General features: G+C 39.3%; 2 protein-coding genes across 3 annotated transcripts; one reads left to right on the plus strand and one right to left on the minus strand.

Annotated features, from left to right (window-relative positions):
• Positions 1-9,591, minus strand: LOC126809763 (E3 ubiquitin-protein ligase CHIP). The gene is made up of 7 exons (XM_050534526.2): positions 9,325-9,591; positions 7,851-8,049; positions 5,789-5,954; positions 5,368-5,443; positions 4,343-4,399; positions 3,505-3,621; positions 1-2,748 (listed from the first exon to the last, which is right to left on the minus strand). The coding sequence occupies exons 1-7, from the start codon at positions 9,412-9,414 to the stop codon at positions 2,623-2,625; spliced, it is 831 nt and encodes a 276-aa protein (XP_050390483.1). The 5' UTR covers positions 9,415-9,591; the 3' UTR covers positions 1-2,622.
• LOC126809755 (glutathione hydrolase-like YwrD proenzyme) lies at positions 9,149-23,578 on the plus strand. 2 transcript variants are annotated; one of them, XM_050534511.1, is made up of 12 exons: positions 9,149-9,256; positions 10,575-10,735; positions 12,997-13,150; positions 13,783-13,936; positions 14,486-14,576; positions 15,344-15,459; positions 16,836-17,076; positions 18,267-18,438; positions 19,587-19,746; positions 21,133-21,241; positions 21,949-22,093; positions 23,271-23,578. In XM_050534511.1, exons 2-12 carry the CDS (start codon positions 10,624-10,626, stop codon positions 23,497-23,499), a joined length of 1,683 nt encoding a protein of 560 aa, XP_050390468.1. In that variant the 5' UTR covers positions 9,149-9,256; positions 10,575-10,623; the 3' UTR covers positions 23,500-23,578. The 2 variants fall into 2 exon arrangements, with proteins under 2 accessions (XP_050390468.1, XP_050390469.1); XM_050534512.2 differs by lacking the exon at positions 10,575-10,735 and having other exon boundaries at positions 9,160-9,256.
• Positions 23,579-23,886: the final 308 nt, after the last annotated feature.

Here is a 23,886-nt window from a genome sequence, read left to right on the forward strand (position 1 = left end):
TAATATTTACAACATCTTTTATTACAAGTTTCAATTTCTGTCATATACAAAGATAATTATTACACATTTCAATTTCTGTCATATACAAAGATAATTATTTACATCCAGATGTATATAATAACCCAATAGTTTAAAAATACTTTCTAACAGGAAAATATATTTAAACACACACACAAATAATTGAAATCTAAAATTATTTTAGTGTCTGTGGAATTTTTTTAAAGAGAGAGAGAGAGACTAACATATGGTCCAATTTTCTTTCATTAATTCACTTACGCGTAGGGGTCTCTAGCAGTGGGAGGAAACTGGAGGACCCGGAGAAAACCCACGAGGCTGGACAGACGACCCTACTCCTTGTCACGTACAACCGGGGATTCGAAACCATGCCAGTTGACTCAATGACAGGCCGTATGATACAGCACGCACGTGCTAACTATTCGGCCACCCAACCCCCTTTTCCATTTCTACTGGACATAACTCATCAGGGTCCCAATCTGGTTAAAATACAGATCCTATTTCGTTTTGTTTTTATAGTTCAAAATTTCGTTTTACTTGTCTTTACTACACTTGGATCTGGAATGAAGGGTCAGCCAATCAAATGGTCTGTCGAATCAAGTGTTTGACCTTTTTTGCCCGGAACTGTGAGTAATCCACTAGTAACATCAATGCTGATTGATTAATCAAATGTCTGACGTCATAGGTCGGTCTTTTGACCCCTGACGTGACCTATCGCTATAACTTGTCAGATCTTCATGTAGTGTAGGCCATCGAAAGTATAAAAAAAACGAAATGAAATATAGATCTGTATTTTAATCAGATTGTCAGGTTCCAATATTTATTTTGATTTAAACATACATTATTCAAGAGTTAAATCTGTCTATTGCAGGTCTTTCTTTAAGTCTGAAATGTTATCTAAATTATTAATTAGACATTAATTACACATTTATTATCAACTCTCGATTTTTACGGTTCGCCATTTAAAAATGGGAAAGCGAGGCAAAGTCTCAAATATACCATTGCCCTGGTTACCACAATGCACGCATCTTGTCAAAACTACAAACAGTGATAACTTGGCTCAGAATGAAGTAATTTGAATGAAATTTTCAATTTTTTCTTTTTTTATCATCTATTTTTGAATTATTATAGCAAGAATGACTAACTCTTTAACTAATGTATCTTTAAATCAAAGGGTTCATAGTTTCCTTAATTATATTAAAATTCTAAAAATTTGTGAGATCGAGATCTTTAAAAGAAGATGTGAAACCTCAAGCAGTCAGTCTGGGACCTATTTCACGAAATTTTAACTAAAGATAAAATTCAATTTTAGTAGATACTTCCATTTTGAATGGCTAAGCACTAAAATCAATTGAATATTATCCAATCAAATTAATAAAATTTGGATTTTATCTTAGTTAAAATTTCATGATGTTTAACCCTATTAAAATCATTGTAGTCTAAAATCATCTTTTACGATCGCAAAGGTTTTTTTTCAACCCAATTCACAGAAAATATTATACATAATGTCAGTAGGTTGATAGATGTGCCAAAGGGCCTCAAGATACATCATTCTTTTACTGGTTTTAGTCATGAATTATCAATGTTCTGCATTACAAAGAGAAAGATAGGTTGCCAGGCAAACAGTATCCAAGTCATCTGGCCTGACTTGCTAAAAACAAATTATTCTGTCATCGATTGACTTGCTGAAATCAAATTATTGGGTTATTGACTTGCTGATAACAAATTATTGGGTCTTAGATTGACTCACTGACAACAAGTTATTGGGTCTTTGATTGACTTGCAGACAACAGATTATTGGATCTTTGATTGACTCGCTGACAACAAACTATTGGGTCTTAGATTGACTTGCCGACAACAAATTATTGGGTCTTAGATTAACTTGCTTACAACAAATTATTGTGTCTTAGATTGACTTGCTGACAACAGATTATTGGGTCTTAGATTGACATGCTGACAACAGATTATTGGGTCTTTGATTGACTTGCTAACAAATTATTGGGTCTTAGATTGACTTGCTGACAACAGATTATTGGGTCTTTAATAGATTTGCTGACACTTTAACTTCATTGGCATTTTTTTTTATCTAATCGATCTTTATAATAGACAATCTGTTAGTCTGTTTAGAAAATGCAAATTTAAAGATATATTGTAAAACTTCCAGACACAAGCTGGGCTGCAACCCAAGTAAATGCATTGTTGAAGGAGTCAAAGCTTGTATCTGACCTAATTTATGAAAAGCATACTTTTTTTTTTGTGCAAAACTGAGATTCGCCTTTTGACTCCACACCACAAAAAAATATTTAACTATGAACCTAAATAAAAAGTGTTATCCAGTGTTCTAAAAATTCCCATGTCTTTTGCATGACAACCATCAGGACCTGAAACTAATGCCCTGCCTTTTGCATGACAATCATCAGGACTTAAAGCTAATACTCAATGTCTAGCGAGGCCTTTTCCATCAAACCCAATTTAAATATCATCAATCCAGAATTCTTCCTTCCAGGAAAAACACATTTCACAGGATCTAGCAGAGAGCTTTTGATTTAAATTAAATTGGTGATACTCAAAATGTCAAACAGGAGAATCGTCTTATATTTAATAAATTTAATAGTCTTCAGCCCATGCATTCTCTTCTAGGAAATTATCAATGACTTCTTTCATGGCGAGATTAGGTATGAGCTGTTCTTGTGTCAGGACACTCCGAGTCACTGGATCAAAATGGCCAACTCTCTGAAATAAAACCCCAGAAAGGTAAATTAAATCTGTAATAAATGATATATATTTAAATATGTTCAAACATCTGATTATTCTGTGCCAACTGGTTTGGTGGAGCGAGAGAGAGAGAGAGTTTAAGGTCCACTGACACAAACTAGGTCATTTTGGGACTAACATATGACTCAATTTTATTTCAATAATTCACTTGCATGTGGGGTTCTTTAGCAGTGGGAGAAAACCGGAGGACCCAGAGAAACCCACGCAGTTAGACAGGCGACCCTACTCCTTGTCACATACAAGCTGGGAATCAAAACCATGCCAGTTGACTCAATGACAGACCTTATGATACAGCGCGCATGTGCTAACCATTCGGCCATCCACCCCCCCCCCCCCTCACCCCATATGTATAGAACATATTGTATGCCTATAACTGATATATTGTTACCTGTAAATGCTCTATAAAGGTAATACCACTGGGACTTATAACTGATATATTGTTACCTGTAAATGCTCTATAAAGGTAACACCACTGGGGCTTATAACTGATATATGGTTACCTGTAAATGTTCTATAAAGGTAATACCACTGGGGCTTTTAACTGATATATTGTTACCTGTAAATGTTCTATAAAGGTAATACCACTGGGGCTTAAAACTGATATATTGTTACCTGTAAATGTTCTATAAAGGTAACACCACTGGAGGTTATAATTGATATATTGTTACCTGTAAATGTTCTATAAAGGTGAGGTTATAACTGATATATTGTTACCTGTAAATGTTCTATGATATCTTGTTTATTATAGGTAATACCACTGGGGGTTATAACTGGGTCTCTCATAACTTCAAAACTTATTTTACCACACAACACATCAGGCACATCGCGTCTCTACAATACAATAGAATATAAAATATAATGAAAGGAAACGACAAGGAATTTTGCCCAGACAGCAGCACCACGGCCTCGAATTACAACAGTCAGTGAAAACTTTTACTTGCATGCCCCATCTGAACAACTATATGCTGTCCCTTGACAAGCCCTCTGTCCTGCACCACTGACAAGAGGGGACAGGAAAAACATGGCTCCTAATATAATAAAATTATTATATAACACAAACCATCCTGGAAATATTGATAGTCGTACCAGATTATGAACTAGTATTTTTGATCGCAAGATAGAGAGAGATATTTCCATTTCCGATCCAGAGATATGGAGTTTAACCTCCACTTGACAAAAACTATGTCATTTTGGGACTAACATATGGTTTTAATTTTACTTCAATTGTAAGCTTGTGCGTAGGGGTCTTTAGTAGTGGGAGAAATCCGGACGACCCAGAGAAAACCATGAGGTTGGACAGTTGACCTTACTCCTTGTCACATTCCAGTGGGGATTCGAAACCGGAGTGGTTTCGAATCCCCACTGGAATGTGACAAGGAGTAGGACATGAGTTATATAACAACTCTTCCAGATACTAGTGTAGTAAAGACAAGTAAAACGAGATTTCGAACTATAAAAAACAAAACGAAATAGGATCTTGTGTTTTAATCAGATTGAGATATGAATACAATTGAAATATTTCATCAAGAGTATAGTTAGTAAACTACTGTACCTTCCTTCTGTCATCCACTTCACTAAATAATCGATTTAACTCTTTTAATTTTAAATCCTGAAAAACACCAAAAACAAAACTCTTCTTATTTCAGGGCAACTTTTATAAAGATGCATTATGTAAGAGTTAAAACTGTCTATTGCAGGTCTTTTGAAAGGGGCTACAAATGTCATGTAAATTATTATTTAGACACATGGCAAGCCCATAACCAAGTAGCTAGACCATTGGATTGCTGTGATTAGAGAGAGAGAGAAATGGGGTTTAACGTCCATTGACACAAACCAGATCATTTCGGGACTAACATATGGTTCAATACAAATTGCATGCAGTGGGAGGAAACCTGAGGACGTAGAGAAAACCCACGAGGTTGAAAAGGCGACCCTACTCCTTGTCACGTACAACTGTGCTGTGATAAGAATACAATCGCCATTTAATAATTCAACAATAAAACGGATAATCAATACTTTGATTATTAAGGTATATGGAAATTGAAACTATATTGTCAAAACTTCAAACACTTATAACTTTGCTCAGAATAAAGTGGGCTATACTATATACCGGAAAACAACCGGAAAAAAAATGGAAAACTACCGGAAAACACCATGTTATACTGAATACCAGAAAACCACTAAATACTGGAAAACACACTAAATACCGAAAACCACAATAAATAGGTAACCCGGAGAAGGGCTATACTATAAACTGGAAACTAACCCTAACCCTAACCCAGGCACACAGAGGACTAGGCTCCCGGCTACCTATGTAGGGTGCCAGTCTCAGGGTTACCTATTTAGGGTATTTTACGGTATTTAGTGTTTTTCCGGTGTTTTCCGGTATTCAGTATAAAATGGTGTTTTCCGGTTGTTTTCCGGTATATAGTATTGCCAGAATAAAGTAATTTGACTGAAATTTAGAATATATTCTTTCCCTGTGATCAATTCCATCATGTAACACACCTCTACATTAACTCTATTAAACTGGATAATCAAGAATAATCATGTTTTTTGATTATCCAGGTAACTCACATGATCTGTTTCTATATTATCTGTTATTTCTTTTACATTTGCTTTACTCGACGTCTTCTTGGCTGTGGCCACCTTCCTGGAAATAATAAATAATAATCGAAATTTGATTAGCACTAACATTTGGTTCTATTTTATTTCAATAATTCGCTTGCGCGCAGGGATCTTTAGCATTGGGAGGAAACCGGAGGACCCAGAGAAAACCCACGAGGTTGGACAGGCAACTCAACTCCTTGTCACGTACAACCGGGGAATCCAAACCCAGCCAGTGGACCAGGACATATGGCCTGCTAGCTCAGTTTACCCTTGTCAGTTGAGCAAGACATACGAAGTTTTCTCGCTTACATGGAAATGGTCCCATTAAATTAGTATTAATCTGACGTTTCTGCTGGCGAAATGCCACTCCTTGAACAACCCAACTTACCTGTCTTTGTCGTCTTTAAGTAATTTATTAAGATATGTCTGTAGAGTGATTTCCTGTTGAATTCTTTTCTCTTCTATTCTGTTCCATCGTTTCTTTTTGGCTAATCTTAATGCCCCAGTAATATCATCTCCAAAATTTAACTTCTGTTCTTTCGCCAGATCAAAGGCTGAAAATGTATTTGAAACTAACATATTGGTATTTTTTTGCATGTGTAATGCATAGGAGGAGAATTTTAACCCTGGCATCACCAACCCATCAATAAATCTCAACTGTCTAGGGATCTCTTAACTCAACCAACCCAATACTAACTTTTAACTGTCAAGGGATCTTTCAACCAACCCATTACAAAATTGCAACTGTCTAGGCATCTTTCAACCAACCCATTAATAAATTTCAACTGTCAAGGGGTCGTTCAACCAACCCATTACTAAATTTCAACTGTCAAGGGATCTTTCAACCAACACATTACTAAATTTCAACTGTCGAGGGACCATTCAAACAACGCATTACTACATGTAAATTTCAACTGTCAAGGGATCTTTAATATGTACAGTTGTTGTCAGATTGATTAAACCTCATTTCTTTCCAGTTTAACAACATTTTTCTCCAGCATAACAACGTTTATTTTAGAAAAAAAAACATAATAATATAACCAGAACATATCGATGAGATTAACCCGATAGTCGACCCCATTCATATTTAGTACAAGCTTGGAATCTGAACCATGGATTTGACTGCAACCTCAAGGGGGACCTGATGAAAACCCACGAGGATGGACATGACTCTAAAAGCTCGGGATCCAAACAAATGAAATGGGGTATAACGTGATACTGTTCTGATCCGATTGAGCTAATGAAGACGGGCATACACCATACAGTGTGCTATGAGGGGTATTTTGCCCGGGCAGCGGCACTATGGCATACTCTTATATCAAATTCCAAATTTTGTCTCATCCGAATGACTAGACAGCTGTCCCGCACCACTGACAAGGGGAAACGTCGGAAAATGGATCCAAACAAACACTTAAGTCAATCACAGAACTTAAGCTCTAACACAGTCTGATTAAAACACAGATCCTATTTCGTTTTGTTTTTTATAATTCAAAATTTCGTTTCACTAGGATCTGGAAGAGTTAGTACATGTATATAACCCACAATGAACCGGTCTGTTATGGCGAGTTCTTGGCGTGTGGTTCACGGAACTGCAGGTATCCCACTAGAAACATCAACGCTGATTTGTTAATCAAATGTCTGACATCATAGGGTCAAAAGCCGCTTGTATGATCCCTGAAGCGACCTCCCACTACAACTGGTCAGACTTTCAAAGACGTGTAGGCAATCGAAAGTATAAAAGAGAGAGAGAGAAATGGGGTTTAACGTCCGCTCGACACAAACTAGGTCATTTCGGGACTAACATATGGTTTAATTTTATTTCAATAATTCGCTTGCGGACCTGGAGAAAACCAACGAGGTTGGACAGGCGACCCTACTCCTGGTCACGTACAACCGGGGATTCGAAACGACGCCAGTTGACTCAATGACAGGCTGTATGATACAGCACGCACGTGCTAACCATTCGGCCCGAAAGTATAAAACAATGAAAAGAAATGTAGATCTGTATTTTAATCAGATTGGATCTAACATGGTACAATTTGACTTTTAAAAGTTTAAGTAATTGATATGGTACAAGGATCTAGAGAGAGAGAGAGAGAGAGAGGGAGAGAGATGGGGTTTAAGTCCACTCGACACAAACTAGGTCATTTCGGGACTAACACATGATTCAATTTCATTTCAATAATTTGCTTGCGCGCAGGGATCTTTAGCAGTGGGAGGAATCTGGAGGACCTTGAGAAAACCCACGATGTTGGACAGGCTACCCTACTCCTTGTTACATACACCCGGGGAATCGAAACCATGCCAGTTGAATCAATGACCAGGGAAAAATCACGATGTTGGACGGGAGACCCTAATCCTTATTGTGTTCAAGCTTCCTAGCCACTCCACTGGCCCTCCCCCCCACCCCACTCCCCCTCCCCCACACAAATCTAATAAACATGTCTCACCTTTGTGTAGACTAGCAATGGCCTCATCATATGAACCCTGCTCCACAAACGCTTGACCCAAGAAGAAATGACCTTTGACCAATAATCTATCTAAATCTAAAGCTTGTTGACAATCCTTCACTGCAAAATCCCACTGGCGTAACTTCAGATAACATAAAGCTCGGTTGGTGAAAAATGTTGCAACATTTTGATTTTTAGCCTGAAAAAAATGAAAATGAAACAGGGTTTAATGTCCTACTGTTCTGCTCCAACTGGGCTAATGAAGAGAGAGAGAGAAAGAGAGAGAGAAGTTCAATTTTATTTCAATAATTCGCTTGGGTGTAGAGGTCTTTAGCAGTGGATGGAAACAGGTGGACCCGAAGAAAAAAAAACAAGGTTGGACAGGCGACCCTACTCTTTGTCACGTACAACCTGGGAATCAAACCTGGCAGTTGACTTAATGACAGACCGTATGATACAACGCGTTGTAATACTCCAGTTTCTTCTTTTTGGGAGAAAGGGGGATGTCGTATTGATCCTTTACAGGATGATCAATATTGTAATATAAGTCATGTGAGACAGGAGTTATCTGCCCCTGTCAACTCTTCACTGTAATATATATATTGAAGTTAATAAAACAGAGGACACATATACGCCGCATGCGCTAACCATTCAGCCATCCAATGAAGACAGATATAAGCCATACATTGTGCTATGAGGGAAATTTTTCCTGGGAAACCATACTGCATACTGGAAATCCAGATGATCTTTCTCAAACCAAAATGGGGCAAACCCGCTACCTCCAGATTAGCGAGCCAGTCTGAAAACAAATATGTAAAAACAAAATGAAAAATTCAATTTTTGTTGCCAATCTCTAATGAAACAGTTAGTTCATATGAATACATTATCTCTAGTATCATTATTACACATTCTATAGCACACAATTGGCATGCTATGATTTTAGATTTATATAAAAAAAATGACAATTTGGCATAAAGAATGTTATGATATCAAATATCGATATCAATTATTGTGATGTGGGTTGAAATAATGGTGGATTTTGGTAGATTTGGCTAAATATATCACCCGAATATTTGAAGTTGAAAATTTTAGATAAGGTACACTGACTATCTCATCTGAGTAGCCTATTTCTTTGACACAGTGCAGCCTTTCAGGCTTTTGATTTTACTAAGTAAGAAACTTTGTTTCATTTAGAGACCCCACCCCCCTCAAATTTTTAATTGTTTTTTTTTTTAGTAGAATAGAATATCATTCTACCGGATGCGGAAGTAGCAAAAAAAAAAAAAAAAAAAAAAAAAAAAAAACCCCATTAAAATCTGTATCGTGTATCCAGCAGTTTGTGTCCAACTGTCTAGATGAATGAATTATAGATGAAGCCGATACTGGAGATTTGTTTATTTTTCTTGGTAAGGTCTTTATCCTTTCTTTCCAGTAATACACCTCGTGATCGGCTTAAACTACAGCTTTTACTTACTATTGCTTTCGTGTAACAAGAAATGGCATTGTCATATTTCCTGGCAGCAAATAACTTGTTTCCCTGATTCTTCAGCTCTACGGCACTCATTTCTGCTAATTAAACTTCACAAGTAAAAAGATGAACTGTGGTATTAAAGATTTGACAAGGTCATTGTACAATATTTTATGTTACCATCCAATACGCAATAATTGTTTTTGTCACCTAAAAAGTTTTTGTTTGTGTCGACATTGCCAATCCCATCGCTTCCGGAAATACAGAAATTGTGAAATAGAGTTATTTCCCTTTAACGATAAACACAAACCATTTCATCTGGTCACAGCTCACTAATGATTTCCCCATTGACTTTAATGTTAATTCTCGTCTCTTAGACTGGCTCTAACTTTTCCCAAAATTTTCGTTGGGTAGAACGCTTTCTACCACAGATGGAGCAACATGTGGCAAACTCTTGCCCAAAAGCACGTATGAGGTTCTTTATGAAAAACTTGAAATAAACAAGCTGGAAGTAGAGATAAATAAACATGCAATTTTCGGCCCTACATTTCAACCTTACCAACCTCTCAACTCTTTTATCCTTCCGCCTCAAAATGATGAATATTCACCAAAACCTGACAGAAAATATATTTTCAAACCCTTTTCTTCGATTCTACCCAAAAGGGAGAGAAAGACTAAAAATAGATTTTGTGTCCATCTACAGGTATATACTTATCTATCACTAAATGAAATGTCTGATATTTTGGTATTAGTTATTTTTAGGTTTAATTTGGATAAATGGGGACTTGATGTGGAGGCGCCCTTGTTCAATAATATCGTAACGGGTTTCTTTATAGTCGGACGGGCTTACATTCATAAAGGCGCATGCAATCTATGGGGTTACAATATGTTAGTCCCGAAATGGCCTACTCTCTCTCTCTCTCTCTCTCTCTCTCTCTCACTCACTCGCTCTCTCTCTCTCTCTCTCTCTCTTGCCGCCATTGCTAACCCCGCATTTTCTGCATTCCTGTCCCCGCTCTTAACCCAACTCATGTACCCAGTCCTGCCCCTTTACTATTTCTGTCCTCGCAAAGGTCACACCGCTGACACACCCCACCCCCTCCCAAACCTTGTTGTCATCCTAGAAGTATTACAAAAAAGTATAAATTTTAAACGACTCTTTCACTTAAATGGGTGATATAGAGTGTTGTCAACTCCTAATTGTAACAAATCGTCTTCAATTATAGTCACGTGACACTATGATCGTTATCTTATAGGTCTTGTAACTGAAGACGGGGTTGAGAGAAATAGAGGAATACATAAACAATGGCTGCTATTATTGAAGATGAGTATAGGTTTACGTCACGTCGATCACCAGTCATCTCAATACATGGCCTAGTATCAACCAGTCAACCTCTAGCAACACAGATCGGTATCGGTAAGATCTATAGGCCATAGCTTTTTAACCTGCTGTATAGCCTACGCCTTACCTATATAACCTGCTATATACGTCATGGCTTTATAACCTGCTCTATACGTCATATTTATAACCTACTCTATACGTCATGCTTTATAACCTGCTCTATACGTCATAGCTCTATAACCTCCTCTATATGTCATAGCTCTATAACCTCCTCTATACGTCATAGCTTTATAACCTGCTCTATACGTCATAACCTGCTCTATACGTCATGCTTTATAACCTGCTCTATACGTCATAGCTTTATAATCTGCTCTATACGTCATAGCTTAGAACCTCCTCTATATGTCATAGCTCTATAACCTCCTCTATACGTCATAGATCTATAACCTCCTCTATCCGCCATAGCTCTATAACCTCATCTATACGTCATAACCTGCTCCACACACACATCAATGCCTTTATAACTTGCTCCATAAAGTAGGTCAGCTTTATTACTCTTATCTAAAATATGCACCATTTAGGTCGGGGAAAATTAGGTCAGTTTTATTATTCTTATCTAAAATAATAAGGGGAGCACGAGCACCCATTACGAAACTATTGTTTAAAAATGGGCGGGGATGGAAGGATCACTGTAAAAGGAGAAGGTGGTAGGGGTGCTGGCAGTGAGTGAACACTAGTTTTTAATACTGTTTTACCACGTGTCTCTCGCTCACTCTGGGTGCACCCTACCCCACTCCGGGGGGTTGGATGGCTGAATGGTTAGCGTGCGCGCGCTGTATCATAAAGTCTGTCATTGAGTTGACTGGCGTGGTTTCGAATCCCCGGTTGTACGTGACAAGGAGTAGGGTCGCCTGTCCAACCTCGTGGGTTTTCTCCGGGTTCTCCGGTTTCCTCCCACTGCTAAAGACCCCTACGCGCAAGCGAATTATTGAAATAAAATTGAACCATATGTTAGTCCCGAAATGAACTAGTTTGTGTCGAGTGGACGTTAAACCCCATTTCTCCCTCTCTCTCTACCCCACTCCCCTGAAACACCTTGACTCAGTAAGGCGCTGATTGATTAACTACGTTTTCCGACGTGGTTTCGCCTTGTCAGTAGTGTAGGACGGAGGGCCCGACAAGGACAGCTGTCTAGTTGTTTGGATGGTACGGAAAACCGAGGTCCCGTGTATACATTGGAATGCACGTAAAAGATCCCTTGGCAGTTGGAAGTCGATATAAGAGCAGGCCATAGTTCCTCATAGAACAAAGTATAGCGTATGCCCGTCTTCATTAGCCCAATTTAGGAGCAGAACAGTAGGACGTTGAACCCAATTTCATTTCATTTTCATTATATTTCCATAACTAGTTCGTCCCGGGTTCGACCCCTTGGCAAGGCAAGGGAAAGTCTCTAGTCGTACGGATAACCAAACAAACCGAGATTCCATGAACAGGGTGGCGTGCACGCAGATCAAATTAAATGAAATGAAATGGGGTTTAACATCCTACTGTTCTGTTTCTATGCTGGGCTAATGAAGACGGGCATGCCATACAGTATGCTATGAGGGATATTTTGCCCGGGCAGCGGCACTATCGCCTACTCTTATATCGAATTCCAACTGCCAAGGGATCTTTTACGTGCATTCCAATGTATACACGGGACCTCGATTTTTAGTCTCATCCGAAGGACTAGATAGCTGTCCTTGTCAGACCATCCGTCCTGCATCACTGACAAGGGGGAACCACGCCGGAAAATCTGGATGAACTTTCTCGGCCAATGCAGGGATCGAACACCCGACCTCCAGACGCAGATCAAAGTGTTGATAAAATTATAATTATACTTACAACTTTACAGCCATCGTTATATTTCTCTTAATATAATTGTGATAATGTTAATCATACATTATGCAAGAGCTAAATCTGCCTGTTGCAGGCCTTTCTTTAGGCCTGAAATGTTTTCTAAATTATTAATTAGGCATTAATTAACTGACCCAGGCCATAATCAACTCTCGATGGCATCGGATTTCTCCAATATTAAATTGATTAGAACAGTTCAGCCATATTTTGATTTAAGCTAAAAATGGACCCTTAGCTTCGAGTACAGTACGGTAGTTGAAATTATTGCACACGTCTTGTAAAACCTTCAAAGGCTAATATCATCACTCGCAATAGATTAATTTGAATTAAATTTTCAAATTATTCATGTTACAGTATCTATGTTCGAATTAGTATACCAAGAATGGCTAGCTCTTTATCTAAATCTTACATAATGTATCTTTAATCGACTTTTGTTTCAGATATTCTAAAAGCTGGTGGTAATGCCGCTGACGCAGCTGTAGCCGTAGCCGCAGCTTTAAATATAACCGAACCCTGTTCAACTGGTATCGGTGGAGACGCCTTTTGTTTATTCTACGATGGTAAAACTAAATCTGTCCATGGTGTCAATGGAAGGTAAACACATGTTAAGAAATTGGAATAAATGACTGGATTAAATGAATGAATAAATTGAATGGATTACATGAATGGATTAAATGAATGGATTACATGAACGGACTTTATGAATGGATTAAAATGAATGGATTACATGAATGGATTAAATGAATGGATTAAATGAAGGGGTTATGTGAATGGATTAAATGGATGGATTAAATGAATGGATTGCATGAATGGATTACATGAACGGATTAAATAAATGGATTATTTGAATGGATTTAATGCATAGCTTACATGAATGGGTTATATGAATGGATTAAATGAATGGATTATATGAATGGATTAAATGAATCGATTACATGAATGGATTAAATGAATCGACTACATGAATAGATTACACGAATGGATTACACGAATGGATTAAAATAAACGGATTAAATGAATGGATTAAATGAATTGATTAAATGAATGGATTAAAATGAATGGACTAAATGAGTGGATTGCATGCTGTTAAATTGCACATCAGCACCAAATCACAAAATGCAGACATGAAAAAAATAATAAATAGACCCCAAATAGCAATGTAAGAATCCACTGCATATAAGGCCATTTTGAGACTAACAATGTGTTGTTTTTTTATTCGTTAACAGTGGCAGAGCACCGTTGGCAGCTAATCTGGAATTATACAAATCACGTGGGTTTACACGTGACACGCCTGTACCAATGAGACATGGTTTAACTGTGACTGTGCCAGGCGCGGCGTCTGCCTGGGTTGACACTATAGACAAACATGGCAGCGGAAAGGTAGGCCAACGTGTAGCAATTCCTTCTAATAAATAAAAGCCCATTTTTATTTTATAAACGATCAAAGATGTGTAAAGAAAAAAAAACGTGAGTCGCTGTTTTGATTTCATTATCTTGATATCTTATTTATTTTGGGGGCCGCGGTTGTCAGGCGACAGGGCTCTGTCACAAAGATTCAGAATGTCCACGTCCATGGGGTCTGATCCTGGTTAACTGCCTGTTGGGCTGACAAGGAGAGTGTCCCCTGTCCTACAGGTAAAACTAAACACTTAGGTCCACCCGCATACACATTGGTATGCGAGTGACATGGGATCTCGACTTTTATTTCCGCAAACGACGGCATCACCAACCTCGGGAAACCTGAATAATTCCTCCCCCCCCCCGACTCCCTACCGTGGTTTCCTTACCCAGCGGAAAGGGACACGTGTCAAGAGATAGGAGCCGCGTGGCTCAATAGTAAAACTCAGCGATGTAGGACAGAGAGGCTTTCAAGGAACATCGTCAAGTCGTTCGGATAGGACGATAAACCGAGTTCTTCTTTATTTTTAGTTGACGTTAAAGGAGATTTTACAACCCGCCATTGATCTCGCAGAAAATGGAGCACCGATTCAACAGACGACGGCACATTTCTGGAACCAAGGTTTGTATACCAAATATAACACATACCTGTTATCTATGTGAGTTTCTTTAGTCATAAGTGTTATCAGGTGTCCTTTCTAGAAAAATGGGGGGTTGGATGGCCGAATGATTAGCACGTGCGTGTGCTGTATAATAAGGTCTGTCAATGAGTCAACTGGAGTGATTTCGAACTCGTGGGTTTTCTCCGGGTCCTCTGGTTTCCTCCCACTGCTAAAGACCCCTACGCGGAAGCAAATTATAGAAATAAAATTAAACCATGTTTTAGTCCCGAAATGACCTAGTTTGTGTCGAGTGGACGTTAAACCCCATCTCTCTCTCTCTCTCTCTCTCTCTTCTAGAAAAATAGCATACCTCGCATTGCACGCGATATCCGTAAATATATATTGCTAATGGACTGATATTTTCTACATTTTCATTAAGTTTAACCATGTTTTAGTCCCGAAATGACCAAGTTTGTGTCGAGTGGACGTTAAACCCCATTTCTCTCTCTCTCGTCTAGAAAAATAGCATACCTCGCATTGTACGCGATATCCGTAAATATATATTGCTAATGGACTGATGTTTTGTACATTTTCATGAAGTTTGACCATTTGGCCAAAGGTAATAGCACATAAGCAACGAAAAATAGAAAAAAAACCCAACACATCTTGGCATTCCCGGGGTATATAAGAGTTATTTAGGTTAACTGCCGACTGGCAGTAGGACGGCATATCGAAGTTTAACTGTAAATACAGAGCAATACCTGGTATTTGCGTATTTTCTTTATAGGTTGTCATTTATTGAAGGATCCGAAGAATATACACGGCAAAGATATGTTATTAAATGGTGAACCACCTGCACAAGGTGACGTCATTAAAATGCCCAAACTAGCCAATACATTCAGAGTAAGTTTTAATATGTCACTATTTGCAAATGAGAGAGAGAGAGAGAGAGGAGAATGGGGTTTAACGCCCACTCGACACAAACTAGGTCATTTCGGGACTAACATATGGTTTAATGTTATTTCGATAAGTCGCTTGCGCGTAGGGGACTTTAACAGTGGGAGGGAACTGGAATACCCATAGAAAACCCACGAGGTGGGACAGGCGACCCTACTCCTTGTCACGTACAACCGGGGATTCGAATTTAGGCCAGTTGACTCAATGACAGGCCTTATGATACAGCGCGCACGTGCTAATCATTCGGCCCCCCCCCCTCAATTGCAAATGAACTGAAATGGGTTCAACGTCCTACTGTTCTGTTCCGAGTGAGCAAATAAACATAGGTAACGTACAAATCAGTGCGGCACAAAATGGCAGAGTCAAGGTTATGTCTGACAATGTCTGTGACAGTTGCCCCTTTTTCAGGCTTGTTATTGATACCGATACTGATGCCTAAAGTGTATTATAAGGGAGATAATCAAACTCAGGGGCAAATAACTCATCGGAATCCACACTTAAAGATTACATTCCCGCGTACAAACTGGGTGATTTGATGGTATATTTGGCCTAAAAACATATTCATACTAATTAAGTTATCATAAATTTGCTTCAAATCCTTCTCAAAACATTGTCATTGTCAAGGAATACTCTTGCTATAAAAAAATCGATCAAAAGCGGTCATGCTTGTGTCACGTGACTTACGGGTGCGAGGTCGTAGGAGAATTCATTCCATACGCAAGACGATGCTGTCTCTAATCGCTGACTATTTATTACAAATATCGAATCCTAATTAAATTCCCCGATTATCCACTGCCCGCGCCTTTTTCCGTGATTTTTATCTCAGAAAGTGTTGAACGTCTAACTCTTCATAAAGTATATCAACATTTACACCAAACGCTCAATCTTCGCGTGCAACCTTCGACGTCACGCGTGCAGGTATTCCTAATCGTCCGGCTGTCGATTAGGGGAACCCTTACATTTTGTCCTGTATACTCCATGAGTGTTTTTCAGGGAATCCAGTATTTTGCTAGTAAGATTGGATATTTATACTTTCCATATATACTAAAATTGCCATACTTTTATTGGCAATAACCACCCGATAAATACTTTTCTGGGAACCGATCTTTAAAATATATTCTGAATTTCTGAAATACATTTTCACAACCTAAAAATGAAAATTTTTTGATCACCCGATTGTTCACCGTCGCTTAATAACTAATAGATAGCTTTTTTATTTATGTGTATATCTGGAGATGATAGCAAATGTTGTGGTAGGCTATGTGTTGTAGTTTTGGAGTAAATCGAGATCTCAGATTTCAGTTAATGTATTATTTTGGTAGGTATTAGCTAACAATGGGAAAGATGGTTTTTACAAAGGAAGAATAGCCCAGGCCGTAGTTGACGTCATAACTAATCATGGAGGAGTTATGTCCCTTGAAGACCTTGCGTCACACAAGACCACTTACGATCAGGCAATCAGCGTTGATTATAAAGGTTATCGTGTTTGGGAAATTCCACCAAATGGACAGGGCATTGTGGCTCTGATGGCGCTCAACATACTCGAAAAGTGTGATTTAAAAAGTAAGTATCCTTTTTCGGTAAACTTTGAATGATCCAAATCTGTCTCAATGTAACACGACGGGTAAATCTAATTGTTAAGTTCAGCTCAATTTTTGTCAAGGTCGCTGAGATGTAAATAAGGTTAGGGCACGAGATTGTTGGCGAGATTGTAGTTTAGGGTTTGGGTAAGCATTGGGACTAGGTCCAGGGTTAGGGTTAGGGTTGGGATAAGCGCTAACCCTGTTTACATCTCGAGACCAATGGCGAAAAATTGAACTGGCCTTATCATTTAGCACTAACTATGTAACGATGGAATAATAGTACGTAACTAACGTACGCAAATCAAATGGTAGCTAGCTGTCTCTGATGTTCAGAATGTGAAATACGATGATACGGTTTACACCTGTCAGTGGTATAAGACAGGCAAGTCCTGTTTATCCCACTGACAGGTCTGGAGCCACTCTACTTTGTGCGACATTTTTCGGGCATCGATTATTATTTGTGAATTCAGCTGCAACATTCTGGTTGGATGGTTGGAATTCAGAGTGGGATTTCGGTTACAAAACCATTGGATACTTTTGGAGTTGCTTATACGGGCTAGAATAGCAGAAAACGCATTTGCGGTGGTTACATTTGGACCAAATTGAAGTCGCAGTATACGCAGGCTGTGGACTGTAAACGATTGCTCTTTTGATTGGAATTCGAGTCAGCCATCTTAATTAGGCTATATTAGACCACTTTGAAGTTGCTTTGTTCACTGGCTGAAATAACAGGAAAACGTGTTTGCAGCCGTCAAACATTTCAAAATTTTCTTGGGGGGGGGGGGGGGTCATACAAGGTAAGCTCCGCTTCTTCGCCTCTTGAGGAAGACCGGCGTCGCTGTCTGCAAAGCAAACCCTAATTTTTTTCGGGCATTTAGGGGTCTGCCCCCCTAACTGTCATCGAGCCCGTATGCCTATGCTAGTCGTTCGGATAGGACGAAAAACCGAGGTCCCGTGTACACATTGGCATGCACGTAAAAGATCCCTTGACAGTTGGGATTCGATATAAGAGTAGGCCATAGTGCCGCTGTTCGGGCAGAGCAGTAGGACGTTAAACCCCATTCCATTTCATTTCATTTAATTTCATTTATTTGTTTGTACAGTTATTCGGAATTGAAGCTGTATATATTGTTTTAAATAGATTTAATCAATTTTGTTTTGTGATTTAAGATAAAGGTCACAATTCTGCTGAATACCTGCACCTGTTAATCGAGGCTTTAAGGCTAAGTTTCGCGGATGCCCAGTGGTATTGCGCTGATCCCAGCGTAACAGCAGTGCCAATGAAAGAACTTCTGTCTAAAGAATATGCAGCAACTAGAAGAAATCTCATTCACACAGAAAGGTAGTCCATTGTTTACATTTAGTAGAGAGAGAGAGAGAGAGAGAGAGAGAGAGAGAGAGATTAATATAGGTAGGCCTTTAGCCGGAGAGCCTATTTCTTGTCTCTGTTTGGAAGGACGAGCAGTTTGTATTTTCGAGTGAGTTTGTATTCTGAGAAGTGAGTTTTGTAGCATCTAACACCTGATGCCACTTCCCGCAGCTATAGTCTCCGGATTGTACAAATAAACCGATGTCCCATGTAAACATTGGCGTTCACGTAAATATAAGCACCCCTGACAGCTCATACTCCTCGCAGTGTTCCGTTTGATATACCTCATCCCATTTAACAGTGCTGTAAAGGAAGCAAATTTCTGTTCCAAATTATAACGGGTCAATAGTCCGATTAACAACCAACTCCGTAACAATATCATTATGCTTTAAACAGATCTCCAAATTGTACTAAATATGTTTACATAACGTTACGTCATGACTCACGATTTTATTATGCCCAATTAACCAGTGCATAGCAGAATATATCAGAAAAACTAATAGTGACAAACGAGGCTATCAAAACGAATACAATGTACACAATACTGTTTGGAGACGAACAATACTTTCACCGTTTTTAATACCTTAAATCACTGTCCAAAGTTTAGAGAAGACCCCAGATTAATCGAACGGCTGTCATGTTGCTATACTTGGGATAGATTTGATTGAGCGGGAAGAATAGACACACTCCCTCAAGGATCATAAGCCAATCCAGCAATGGCCAGAGGGGGATTTCTCGGGTCACTGCTTCAGGAATATGCCGACAGCGGGAATTCAAAATAACAGTAGGTTGTAAACCCCACATTTCATTCCATTGTCCATTTTCTTACAAGGGGGGTTGGATGACCGAATGGTTAGCACGGGCGTGCTGTATGATAAGGCGTGTCATTGAGTCAGCTGGCGTGGTTTCGATTCCTCGGTTGTACGTGACAAGGAATAGGGTCGCCTGTCCAACCTTGTGGGTTTTCTCCCGGTTCTCCGGTTTCCTCCTACTGCTAAAGACCTCTGGGCGCAAGCGAATTATTTGAAATAAAATTGAACCATATGTTAGTACCGAAATGACTTAGTTTGTGTCGTGTGGACGTTAAACCCCATTTCTCTATCTATCTCCTTTTCTTACAGAGCATCATCTGATATAAAGAAAGGTTCTCCATTTATAGGAAGTGACACTGTATATTTTACTGTTGCCGATGAACACGGGAACGCCTGCTCATTTATAAATTCTAATTTTATGGGATTCGGTACCGGCCTTGTACCTGAGGGATGTGGCTTTACCTTACAGGTACGTTGGTAATATATGTTAAATCTATTGCTTACCTATATTGGTAAAGACGACGTTGTTTCTGAATCTGTAGCCTACATTATTTTGATTAAAAGCTCTGATCTTTATTAAAGGGATTGTTAGTTCCTCCCTGAAAGGGGAGGGGGGAGTGGTCGATGCGCGTTGCATCATACAGCGGGGCTTATGTCGACTTTGCAACCCAAAGCAACCAGTTGCAGTCAGTTGCAAGAGTGCTTATGTCGATCATATTAGCAACTGAGGACAACTGGGAGCAATCGAATTCCGAGCGCTTCTGTCGACTCGGAACTGATAATTTATTCATCACATGCTCAACAGAATGGCGAATCACTTAGAAGAAGCAACCCAAAGGCATGGTCGGTCTTGCTACAATTCTATTAGCATATTATTGTCGACATCATCAAAACTTGAAAAGTTGGTGTCTTCGTTCGCTTCCATTTGCTTATTTATAAAGTCACATGACATATGTCTCTTATCACGTGATGTTATTTCCATGGAAACGAGTTGACTCCAGTTGCAAGAACGATAATGTCGACGACAACTAGTTGCCGCTAGTTGCAGCCAGTTGCAGAAAGTTGAACATGTGCAACTGACTGCAACTAGTTGCTTTGAGTTGTGAGAGGCGCCCAGGTCGACTTTTTTCAGTTGCTCCCAGTTGCAAGGTCTACATAAGCGCCCCCCTTAAGGCCTGTTATTGAGTCAAGTGGCGTGGTTTCGATTCCCTGCTTGTGCTTGGCAAGGAGTAGGGTTGCCTGTCGAACCTCATGGGTCTTCTCCCGTTCCGCCGGTTTCCTGACACTGCTAAAGACCCCTACGCGCAAGTAAATTATTAAAATAAAATTGAACCATATGTTAGTCCCGAAATGACCTAGTTTTTGTCGAGTGGTCGTTAAACCCCATCCCTCTCTTGGAATATTACCCTCTGTTGATGTTTTGACGTTGTTTTTTTAATTAAATGTTAAATAATCAATGTTTCCTGAAAATAATTGAAAACAGATTTTAAATCGCCATCCAGATTTTCCGATGTGGTTTCTCCTTGTCATTGATGCAGGACGGAGGGCCTGACAAGGACAGCTGTCTAGTTGTTCGGATGGGACGAAAAACCGAGGTCCCGTGTACACATTGGCGTGCACGTAAAAGATCCCTTGGCAGTTGGAATTCGATATAAGAGTAGGCCATAGCGCCGCTGCCCGGGCAACATTTCCCTCCCTCATAGCACACTGTATGGCGTATGCCCTCTTCATTAGCCCAGTATAGGAGCAGAACAGTAGGACGTTAAACCCCATTTCATTTCATTTCATTTCGTTTTGCAACCGAACCCAACGTTACACAGTATACATTAGTTGTTTTTATGTTTGCATCATATAGAATCGAGGTTATGGATTCAGTTTAGACCCAGATCATCCCAACAGATTAGAACCCGGTAAACGACCATACCATACTATAATACCAGCCATGGTTACCTCAGTCGATACAGGTTCGAAACACTTTCTGTTATGTTTTAATAATACATACACCGACCCCGCAATTAGAATCTTGTCATTTCTCAAAACTACTTTATAGCAAATATAATTATCATTTACATTAACCAAAATTGGGCTAATTAAAAACACAGAAGGAAATACTGCGTTGTCATGGATACTACGTTGTCATGGAGACTCTAGTTATTTTACCACACATATTGTCCGTTGTCACTTTGCATTGGATGCTTTGACAAGATCGATTGTATTATATATTTTATTTATTTAGTTTTTCGATTGGTAGAGCAACACACTGTTTTTAGACAACCAGCGATGCTTTTGAAATCACGATGGTGTACGTGTGTGCGTAAACAATGAATCTGTGGACAACGTGCATCATTATTGTGCTTGTTTTTTTTTCCGGCGTGGTTTCCCCTTGTCAGTGATGCAGGGCGGAGGGCCTGACAAGGACAGCTGTCTAGTCCTTCGGATGGGACGAAAAACCGAGGTCCTGTGTACACATAGGCGTGCACGTAAAAGATCCCTTGGCAGTTGGAATTTGTTATAAGAGTAGGCAGTAGCGCCGCTGCCTGGGCAAAATTCCCCTCATAGCACACTGTATGGCGTATGCCCGTCTTCGTTAGCCCAGTTTAGGAGCAGAACAGTAGGATGTTAAACCCCATTTTATTTCACTTCATTTCGTGTTTCTTTTTGTTTTCTATAGGTGAATTATTGTGTAGTTATGGAGTTATGGGTGGTTTCATGCAACCACAGGGACATGTTCAAGTTTTGTTAAATATGGTGGAGTTTCACATGAACCCACAACAAGCTTTAGATTCTCCAAGAATCTGTTTAGGAGGCGGTTATGGGTAAGTGAACACCATGTGACTAAACGTCACGTGATAAGATAACATCCTCGGTATCCCCAGTGTCATCTTCAATAGAAGGCTTGATCTCGTTTTAACTCCGTACATCTTGTCAAGGCCTTCACGTAATACCCTACATATTTCGGCACTAATTTCGATTGGGTACAAGCCCAGCTTGTGAGCCTATCAAAGTCCTCGATCATCGCGAATACCAAGTCTCGCGCTTTTAAGGTAAAATGTCTACATGTGATAATCGAGTTGTAAAGTTCAAGGTTCATTCAATGTCAAGGTTTCCGTGGAGGTCGCTATGACACAACCGCTGATTGGACGCTACTGTTCACGTGTCTGTAGATAATGTAGCTATAAGTTTGGGAATTGTGAAGTAATCTAGCAACGGCCAGATGTAAAACTCGCAGTCGTTGCTTCAGGAACATGCCCCAGTGTACTCATTCCGTTCAACTCCACTATACCCTGGGTTAATCCATAGGGTTTCCACGATTTCAAATTATCTGCCCTGGCCTTGATTGCAGCTATGGTCTACGAACCAATCAAAGACCTGTCGTTTCGCCTTTATGCCCATTTACAGAATGATTTATGTAAATAATGTACGTATATATTTCTAATTCGTTTATATTTAATTGTATTATCAAAATCTGTAGTATGTTTCGCTGATTTCTAATATGTATAACATCTATATGTTTGACTTTTATTATTCTTATTACTATTCGTTCTTTGTCTGTTTGTTATTAATGAATATGCATTTAACATAATTTGGACTTCTCTTATTTAGGCTAACTCCTAACCTTATCCGATGAGAGTTACTTCCCTTTGCCAAATCCTTTGCAATTAACAAATGATGGGATTGGTCGATAAAAATAGCACAATTATCAAGGGCGGTGAACTTGAAAACGTGCCTCCCCGCCCCCCTAGATTAACCCAGGGGCTATTGGAGTAGAACGGAATGAAACACTGGGGATACTGAGGATTGATATCAATTGAAAGAAGGAAAGCATATAACGTAACATACCGCGTGTACACTTTAAATTTTATTATATGTGGTATTAGGTTACTGACTAACGCACATGCTTTACACGCGCTGATTTTTGATTACAGTTCAGTTTGAAAATGGGAAAGATTAATCGAAATGATATTGCAACCTAATGTAAGTCCCGTCTTTCAGTTTAAGTGGTGATTGTGGTGTAGAAGAAGGCATCTCCGAGGGAACCATTGATAAACTGAAGTCTATGGGTCACAAAGTCACAGGTCCGGTCAAAGGTTACGAGAGGTCAATGTTTGGTCGAGGTCAGGTAATTACCAAAGGAAGCTGGTGGCGCCATGGTTCATCGCCAACGGATACATGGTGGGGTGGGTGTGATCCACGTGCTGATAGTGTTGCCATTGGATACTGAAGATTAATCTGATTCAAACTTTGATTCATTTCCTGTTGAGGTGAAACGATTTAAGTATTAAACACGTCAGTATGTTTCAGTATGTTTATAATTTTAAATGTACAGCGTTTAAGATTGCAAGGTTCACTCACTGACCATCAAACTCAGACTCCAACATTTTCTCATATTTTAATTGGGCTAAACGCGTTCCAGCACAGACGGAGCAACACTTGGCCATGGTTTTGTTCGAAATATCATATGACCTTGACTGGTCAAATTTTGAGATTCGCCAATTGGGAAGGAGCATACATTTCAAGTTTCAACGTAATCTACCATTTAACTTGGTTAAAAGCGTATTAATGCGTTCTCCCTTAGATATACTAACAAACATACATAAAATGCACCCAG

Source organism: Patella vulgata, chromosome 2, assembly GCF_932274485.2.
Source record: "Patella vulgata chromosome 2, xgPatVulg1.2, whole genome shotgun sequence".
In the NCBI taxonomy this organism is placed as follows: Eukaryota; Metazoa; Mollusca; class Gastropoda; family Patellidae; genus Patella; species Patella vulgata.